We start from the raw sequence: 9,119 nt of genomic DNA, 5'->3' as shown, positions 1-9,119 counted from the left end.
ACCACGGCGGCGGCAGCAGATACGGCGGCGGCATAAAAACGATAACCAGCGGCAACGGCAAGAGAGCACGGCGGCAAACGGCACAGCAGCAACGGCGGCGGAGCAACAGCGGCGGCACAAACGCACGGCGGCAGCAACGGCGGCGGCAACACAGCAGAACGGAAACGGCACCAGTGGCAACGGCGGCGGGCAACGGCGGCGGCGGCATAAACGGTGGCAGCGGCAACGGCAGCAGCACCACGGCGGCGGCATAAACGACACCGGTGGCGGCGGCAAACGATTACAGCGGCGGCAGAAACGCGGCGGCAATGGCAGATTAATGACGGCGGCACACCACCACGGCGGCGGCAGCAGCATTAGATCACGGCGGCGGCGGCAACGACACCAGCGGCGGCGGCATACAGCGCAAACGCCACGGCGGCGGCGCGGCAGCAGATTACGGCGGCGGCGGCAAACACAGCGGCAACGGCAGCAGCACGGCGGCAATAAACACACCAGTGGCAACGGCGGCGGCAACAGCAGCACGGAAACGGCGGCAACACGGCGGCGGGCATACTAGTTAACAGGCGGCGGCGATTATTAATGGCGGCGGCTGCGGCAGCACAGCGGATGCGACGATATTATGGCAGCGGCAACGGCAGCAGCGGCGGCGGCGACGATTAAAACCACCAGTGGGCGGCGGTACTCAGGCGGCGGCAACCTGCGGCGGCGGGCAAACAGATGCACGGCGGCGGATACACACACCGGCGGCGGCAGTTAGGCAGCGATAAACGACACCAGTGGCGGCGGCAGAGAGATTAGATGGCGGCGGCAGACACGTGGCGGCGGTGGCGGCACCAGCGGCAATGGCAGCACGCTGGATAAAACAGCACCGGCGGCGGCGGCAGCATTGGGCGGCGATACAAGCACACGGCGGCGGCGGCAGCAGCATAACGGCGGCGGCATCAGCTGCGGCGGCAGCGGCAACGGCAGCAGCAGCGGCGGTGGCACAACGACGGCGGCCAGTGGCGGCGGCAGCGACCAGGCAAAACGCGGCGGCGGCAGCGGCGGCGGCGGCGACGGCAAAAACGGCAGCGGCAACAGCAGCACGGCGGCGGCGATAGCACAACGGCGGCGGCACAGCGGCAACGGCGGCGGCAGCACGGCGGCGGTGGCACCAGCGGCAATGGCACGGCGGCGGCAGCAGAACGGCGGTGGCGGACACCAGCGGCGGCGGCACAGCTGCACGGCGGCGGCGGCAACAGCACTGCGGCAACGGCAGCAGCAGCACGGCGGCGGCTGCGGCAGCACGCACTGCGGCAGCACGTGCAGCGGCGGCGGCAACAGCAACGGCATACAGCGGCGGCAACGGCAACACATCACGGCGGCGGTAGCAGCACGGCGGCGGCAGTGGCACGGCGGCGGCAGCAGCACGGCGGCAACAGCAGCGCGGCGGCGGCACAGCAGCACGGCGGCGGCGGCAGTACAGCTGCGGCGGCGGCGGCACAGCATAATGGCGGCAGCATCAGCACGGCGGCGGCAAGTGGCAGCACGGCGGCGGCACAACAGGCAGCACGACACAACAGCAGCGGCGGCGGCGGCATCAGGCAGCACGGCGGCGGCGGGCTGCAGCACCACGGCGGTGGCGGCAAGCAACAGCAGCCAGCGGCGGCGGCACCACAGCAGGCAACGTGGCGGCGGGCACAGCAGAACGGCGGTGGCGGTGCTGCGAGAACGGCGGCGGCACAGCGCGCAGCGGCGGCGGCAACAGCAGCCACGGTGGCGGCAACAGCAGCGGCAGCGGCGGCGGCAACAGCAGCACGGCGGCGGCGGGCATTAAACGGCGGCGGCGGCAGCAGCAGCACGGCGGCGGCAGCAGCACGGCGGCGGCGGCAACAGCAGCACGGCGGCGGCAACAGCAGCGGCGCTGACGGCAGGCGGCGGCGGCACATCATCCATGGCGGCGGCAGCAGCAACGGCGGGTGGCAGCAGCCTGCACGGCGGCGGCACAGCAGCGGCTGCGGCGGCAGCAGCGGCGGCAGCAGCATGGCGGCGGCGGCGGCAAGCAGCACACGGCGGCGGCATTAGCAGAACGGCGGCGGCAACAGCAGCAGCGGCGGCGGCAACAGCGGCACGGCGGCGGCTGACGGCAGCAGCTACGGCGGCATCCGGCAATGGCTGCTGCGGCGGCGGCGGCAACAGCTGCTGCAACGGCGGCGGCGGTGCAGCAGCACGGCGGCGGCAACAGCATAACGGCGGCGGCAGCAGCGGCGGCAACAGCAACGTGGCGGCGGCTGCAGCTGCACGGCGGCGGCACAGCAGCACGGCGGCGGCTGCAGCAGCTGGCGGCGGTGGCAACAGCAGCACGGCGGCGGCGGCACAGCAACAGCGGCGGCGGCGGCAGCACGGCGGCGGCAGCAGCAGGCGGTGGCACTGCTGCACGGCGGCGGCGGCACAGCAGCACGGCGGCGGCGGCAGCAGCACGGCGGCGGCAGCAGCAGCCACCGGCGGCGGCGGCAGCAGCAGGCGGCGGCGGCTACAGCAGCAATGGCGGCGGCAATTAGCAGCACGGCGGCGGCGGCAACAGCTAGCAACGGCGGCGGCAGCTAACGGCGGCGGGCAACAGCAGCACGGCGGCGGCGTCACAGCAGAACGGCGGCGGCACAGCAGCAACGGCGGCGGCACAGCAGAACTGCTGCTGCTGCAGCTGCGGCGGCGGCACAGCTCACGGCGGCGGCAACAGCAGCCACGGCGGCGGCGGCTGCAGCACGGCGGCGGCTACAGCAGCACGGCGGCGGCGGCAGCAGCAGCAGCAGCGGCGGCGGCAACAGCAACGGCGGCGGCAGCAGCGGCGGCGGTGGCAGCAGCACGGCGGCGGCAACAGCAGAACGGCGGCGGCAGCAGCACAGCACGGCGTGGCGGCAGTGCACGGCGGCGGCAACAGCAGCACGGCGGCGGTGGCATGCAGCGGCGGCGGCGGCAGCAGCACGGCGGCGGCACAGCAGCACAGCGGCGGCGGCAGCAGCAGCACGACGGCGGCGGCGGCAGCATCGCACACGGCGGCGGCAGCAGCATAACGGCGGCGGCAACAGCAGCAGCAACGGCGGCGGCACAGCAGCAGCGGCGGCGGCGGCACAGCAGCACGGCGGCGGTGGCACAGCAGCACGGCGGCGGCATGGCACAGCACGGCGGCGGCACAGCTGCAGCGGCGGCGGGCGGCACAGCGCAGCGGCGGCGGCAACAGCAGCACGGCGGCGGCGGCAGCAGCACGGCGGCGGCGGCACAGCAGCTGGCGGCGGCGGCACAGCAGCACGGCGGCGGCGGCAGCAGCACGGCGGCGGCGGCTGCAGCACGGCGGCGGCACAGCAGCACGGCGGCGGCACTGCTGCACGGCGGCGGCAACAGCAGCACGGCGGCGGCACAGCAGACACTGGCGGCGGCGGCACAGCAGCACTGCTGGCGGCGGCAGCACTGCGGCGGCGGCATAGCAGCACGGCGGCGGCGGCAACAGCAGCACGGCGGCGGCGGCGGCAACACGGCGGCGGCGTGCACGGCGGCGGTATTAGCAGCACGGCGGCGGCTACAGCAACGGCGGCGGCAACACAGCCACGGCGGCGGCAACAGCACGGCGGCGGCTACTGCATGGCGGCGGCACAGCTGCACGGCGGCGGTGGCAGCAGCACGGCACGGCGGCGGCCACAGCAGCACGGCGGCGGCAACAGCATCACGGCGGCGGCGGCACAGCAGCACGGCGGCGGCACAGCAGCCACGGCGGCGGCGGCACAGCAGCTGCGGCGGCGGCAACAGCTGCAGCACGGCGGCACAGCACGTGCTGTTGCAGCACGGCGGCGGCAGCAGCAGCACGGCGGCGGCTGCTACTGCAGCACGGCGGCTGCTACTGCTGCTGCTACTGTGCTGCTGCTGCCACGGTGGCTGTTGCTGCATTTTGTTGGAGGCTGTGAAACTTTCCTGCCATCATTGGGTTAAAAGTTTTCACACATACTACTACTATTAGTGCTGCTGCTACAGCTACTGCTACTACCGCTACTACTGTAGCACGGCTGCTACAACTACTATTATCGCTACAGCTCCTTCTACTGTTACTGCTACTACTACTGCCACTTCTACTGCTGGTACTACTACTTCTAATTCTGCTACTACTGCTACTACGGCTACTACTACTACAGCTGCTGCTACTCTACTACTGTCACTGCTGCTCTACTGCTACGGCCCTCTGCTGGCTTCTACTACTGCTGCAGCTACTACTACTGCTGCTACTACTACTACTACTACTACTACTGATACTGCTGTTACTACTACTACTACTACTACTGGCTGCTGCTACTACTACTACTACTGCTGGTCTTTCTACTACTTTTCTACTACTACAGATTGCGGCGGCGGCACAGAGCACGCGGCGGCACAGCACGGCGGCGGCGGCAATAACAGCTACTGCTACTGCTGCTACTGCTGCACTGCTGGCTACTATCACGCGGCGGCAGCAGCGACGGCGGCGGCGGCACTGCAGCACGGCTTAGCGGCTGCGGCGGCAGCACAGCAGCACGGCGGCGGCAGCAGAACGGCGGCGGCACATGCTGCACGGCGGCGGCAACAGCAGCGCTGTGCCACTGCTGCTGCTGCTGCTATAACGCTGCTGCTACTACTACTACTGCTACTGCCCAGCTGCTGTAACAACAGCAATATTCACTACTGTGGTGCTTAGCTACTGCTACTGCTGCCCAACGCTTGCTGCTACTCCAACGCAGCAGCAGCAGCAACGCACTGCTGCTTAACAGCAACGGCAGCAGCAGCTGCTGCTGCTGCTGCTGCTGCTGGCAGCAGCAGCGCTGCTGCAGCAGCAGCAACGCTGCTGCTGCTACTGCTGCTGCTGCTACTGCTTGCTGCTATTTGGCTGCTGCTGCTGCTGCAGCAGCAGCAGCTGCTACTGCTGCTGCTGCTGCTGCTACTACTGCTGCTGCTGCTACTGCTGCTGCTGCTGCTGCTACTGCTGCTGCTGCTACTACTGCTGCTGGCTGCTACTACTGCCGCAGGCTGCTGAGCTGCTGCTACTACTGCTGCTGCTGCTGCAGCTGCAGCACTGCTGCTACTGCTAAGCTGCAACGCTGCTACTACTGCTGCTGCTGCCACTGCTGCTGCTTCTACTACTACTGCTGCTGCTGCTACTACTGCTGCTACTACTGCTGCTGTTGCTGCTGCTGCTACTGTTGCTACTGCTGCTGCTGCTGCTGCTGCTACTGCTACTACTGATGCTGCTACTGCTGCTGCTGCTACTGCTGCTGCTACTACTGCTGCTGCTACTGCTGCTGCTGCTACTGCTGCTGCTGCTGCTACTGCTGCTGCTGCTACTACTTTTTTTATTTTTATTTTTTTATTTCACCTTTATTTAACCAGGTAGGCTAGTTGAGAACAGGTTCTCATTTGCAACTGCGACCTGGCCAAGATAAAGCATAGCAGAGTGAACAGACAACACAGAGTTACACATGGAGTAAACAATTAACAAGTCAATAACACAGTAGAGAAAAAAAGGGGAGTCTATATACAATGTGTGCAAAAGGCATGAGGAGGTAGGCGAATAATTACAATATTGCAGATATTTATCACTGGAGTGATAAATGATCAGATGATCATGTACAGGTAGAGATATTTGTGTGCAAAAGAGCAGAAAGGTAAATAAATAAAAACTGTGGGGATGAGGTAGGTGAAAATGGGTGGGCTATTTACCAATAGATTATGTACAGCTGCAGCGATCGGTTAGCTACTCAGATAGCTGATGTTTGAAGTTGGTGAGGGAGATAAAAGTCTCCAACTTCAGCGATTTTTGCAAATCGTTCCAGTCACAGGCAGCAGAGTACTGGAACGAAAGGCGGCCGAATGAGGTGTTGGCTTTGGGGATGCTCAATGAGATACACCTGCTGGAGCGCGTGCTACGGATGGGTGTTGCCATCGTGACCAGTGAGCTGAGATAAGGCGGAGCTTTGCCTAGCATGGCCTTGTAGATGACCTGGAGCCAGTGGGTCTGGCGACGAATATGTAGCGAGGGCCAGCCGACTAGAGCATACAAGTCGCAGTGGTGGGTAGTATAAGGTGCTTTAGTGACAAAACGGATGGCACTGTGATAAACTGCATCCAGTTTGCTGAGAAGAGTGTTGGAAGCCATTTTGGTAGATGACATCGCCGAAGTCGAGGATCGGTAGGATAGTCAGTTTTACTAGGGTAAGCTTGGCAGCGTGAGTGAAGGAGGCTTTGTTGCGGAATAGAAAGCCGACTCTTGATTTGATTTTCGATTGGAGATGTTTGATATGGGTCTGGAAGGAGAGTTTGCAGTCTAGCCAGACACCTAGGTACTTATAGGTGTCCACATATTCAAGGTCGGAACCATCCAGTGTGGTGATGCTAGTCGGGCAAGCGGGTGCAGGCAGCGATCGGTTGAAAAGCATGCATTTGGTTTTACTAGCGTTTAAGAGCAGTTGGAGGCCACGGAAGGAGTGTTGTATGGCATTGAAGCTCGATTGGAGGTTAGATAGCACAGTGTCCAATGACGGGCCGAAAGTGTATAGGATGGTGTCGTCTGCGTAGAGGTGGATCAGGGAATCGCCCGCAGCAAGAGCAACATCATTGATATACACAGAGAAAAGAGTCGGCCCGAGAATTGAACCCTGTGGCACCCCCATAGAGACTGCCAGAGGACCGGACAACATGCCCTCCGATTTGACACACTGAACTCTGTCTGCAAAGTAATTGGTGAACCAGGCAAGGCAGTCATCCGAAAAGCCGAGGCTACTGAGTCTGCCGATAAGAATATGGTGATTGACAGAGTCGAAAGCCTTGGCAAGGTCGATGAAGACAGCTGCACAGTACTATCTTTTATCGATGGCGGTTATGATGTCGTTTAGTACCTTGAGTGTGGCTGAGGTGCACCCGTGACCGGCTCGGAAACCAGATTGCATAGCGGAGAAGGTACGGTGGGATTCGAGATGGTCAGTGACCTGTTTGTTGACTTGGCTTTCGAAGACCTTAGATAGGCAGGGCAGGATGGATATAGGTCTGTAACAGTTTGGGTCCAGGGTGTCTCCCCCTTTGAAGAGGGGGATGACTGCGGCAGCTTTCCAATCCTTGGGGATCTCAGACGATATGAAAGAGAGGTTGAACAGGCTGGTAATAGGGGTTGCGACAATGGCGGCGGATAGTTTCAGAAATAGAGGGTCCAGATTGTCAAGCCCAGCTGATTTATACGGGTCCAGGTTTTGCAGCTCTTTCAGAACATCTGCTATCTTGATTTGGGTAAAGGAGAACCTGGAGAGGCTTGGGCGAGGAGCTGCGGGAGGGCCGGAGCTGTTGGCCGAGGTAGGAGTAGCCAGGCGGAAGGCATGGCCAGCCGTTGAGAAATGCTTGTTGAAGTTTTCGATAATCATGGATTTGTCGGTGGTGACCGTGTTCCCTAGCCTCAGTGCAGTGGGCAGCTGGGAGGAGGTGCTCTTGTTCTCCATGGACTTCACAGTGTCCCAGAACTTTTTGGAGTTGGAGCAACAGGATGCAAACTTCTGCCTGAAGAAGCTGGCCTTAGCTTTCCTGACTGACTGCGTGTATTGGTTCCTGACTTCCCTGAACAGTTGCATATCGCGGGGACTGTTCGATGCTATTGCAGTCCGCCACAGGATGTTTTTGTGCTGGTCGAGGGCAGTCAGGTCTGGAGTGAACCAAGGGCTGTATCTGTTCTTAGTTCTGCATTTTTGAACGGAGCATGCTTATCTAATATGGTGAGGAAGTTACTCTTAAAGAATGACCAGGCATCCTCAACTGACGGGATGAGGTCAATGTCCTTCCAGGATACCCGGGCCAGGTCGATTAGAAAGGCCTGCTCACAGAAGTGTTTTAGGGAGCGTTTGACAGTGATGAGGGGTGGTCGTTTGACTGCGGCACCGTAGCGGATACAGGCAATGAGGCAGTGGTCGCTGAGATCCTGGTTGAAGACAGCGGAGGTGTATTTGGAGGGCCAGTTGGTCAGGATGACGTCTATGAGGGTGCCCTTGCTTACAGAGTTAGGGTTGTACCTGGTGGGTTCCTTGATGATTTGTGTGAGATTGAGGGCATCTAGCTTAGATTGTAGGACTGCCGGGGTGTTAAGCATATCCCAGTTTAGGTCACCTAACAGAACAAACTCAGAAGCTAGATGGGGGGCAATCAATTCACAAATGGTGTCCAGGGCACAGCTGGGAGCTGAGGGGGGTCGGTAGCACTGCTGCTGCTGCTACTACTGGTGCTGCTACTACTACTGCTGCTGCTGCTGCTACTACTGGTGCTGCTGCTGCTACTGCTGCTGCTGCTGCTGCTGCTGCTGCTGCTACTACTGCTACTACTGGTGCTGCTTCTGCTACTGCTGCTGCTGCTGCTGCTACTGCTGCTGCTGCTGCTGCTGCTGCTGCTGCTACTGCTGCTGTTGCCACTGCTGCTACTGTTGCTGCTGCTACTGCTGCTGCTGCTGCTGCTACTGCTGCTGCTACTACTGCTGCTGCTGCTGCTGCTACTACTGGTGCTGCTACTACTACTGCTGCTGCTGCTGCTACTACCACTGCTGCTGCTGCTGCTGCTGCTGCCACTGCTGCTGCTTCTACTACTGCTGCTACTACTACTGCTGCTGCTGCTACTACTGCTGCTACTACTGCTGCTGCTGTTGCTGCTGCTACTACTGTTGCTACTGCTGCTACTGCTGCTGTTGCTGCTGCTACTACTGTTGCTACTACTGCTGCTGCTGCTGCTGCTGCTGCTGCTACTACTGTTGCTACTACTGCTGCTGCTGCTACTACTGTTGCTACTGCTGCTGCTGCTGCTGCTGCTGCTACTACTGTTGCTACTACTGCTACTCCTGCTACTACTGATGCTGCTACTGCTGCTGCTGCTACTGCTGCTGCTACTGCTACTACTGCTGCTGCTACTGCTGCTACTACTACTGCTGGTGCTGCTGCTACTACTGCTGGTGCTGCTGCTACTACTGCTGGTGCTGCTACTACTACTGCTGGTGCTGCTACTACTACTGCTGGTGCTGCTACTACTACTGGTACTGCTGCTACTGCTACTGCTGGTACTACTACTGCTGGTACTTCTGTACTACTACTACTACT

At 61.6% G+C, this 9,119-nt stretch overlaps 2 protein-coding genes across 2 annotated transcripts; both read left to right on the top strand.

The window, feature by feature from the left end:
* Positions 1-1,936: 1,936 nt before the first annotated feature.
* On the top strand, positions 1,937-5,038 carry LOC135571332 (spidroin-1-like). The gene is made up of 3 exons (XM_065017132.1): positions 1,937-3,908; positions 4,371-4,609; positions 4,703-5,038. The coding sequence occupies exons 1-3, from the start codon at positions 1,937-1,939 to the stop codon at positions 5,036-5,038; spliced, it is 2,547 nt and encodes an 848-aa protein (XP_064873204.1).
* A 3,329-nt stretch (positions 5,039-8,367) lies between these two features.
* Positions 8,368-8,838, top strand: LOC135572844 (antifreeze protein Maxi-like; the record flags this gene model as incomplete). The annotated part of the gene is made up of 1 exon (XM_065021352.1): positions 8,368-8,838. A coding segment is annotated over one exon (471 nt), but the record flags the coding sequence as incomplete, so codon positions are not given.
* Positions 8,839-9,119: the final 281 nt, after the last annotated feature.

The sequence above is a fragment of the Oncorhynchus nerka genome, linkage group LG1 (genome assembly GCF_034236695.1).
Source record: "Oncorhynchus nerka isolate Pitt River linkage group LG1, Oner_Uvic_2.0, whole genome shotgun sequence".
Classification (NCBI taxonomy): Eukaryota; Metazoa; Chordata; class Actinopteri; order Salmoniformes; family Salmonidae; genus Oncorhynchus; species Oncorhynchus nerka.
The sequence above is the reverse complement of the archived record's forward strand: the minus strand, read 5'-3'. Positions and strand labels throughout refer to the sequence as shown.

Excerpts from the sequence above, each read along its gene's own strand:
- LOC135571332 (XM_065017132.1), top strand. The coding sequence starts at position 1,937 with ATGGCGGCGGCAGCAGCAACGGCGGGTGGCAGCAGCCTGCACGGCGGC. Across the intron at positions 3,909-4,370 it reads ACTGTGCTGCTGCTGCCACG|ATTGCGGCGGCGGCACAGAG; the intron begins GTGGCTGTTGCT and ends CTACTACTACAG. Across the intron at positions 4,610-4,702 it reads AACAGCAGCGCTGTGCCACT|CTACTGCTACTGCTGCCCAA; the intron begins GCTGCTGCTGCT and ends TGTGGTGCTTAG.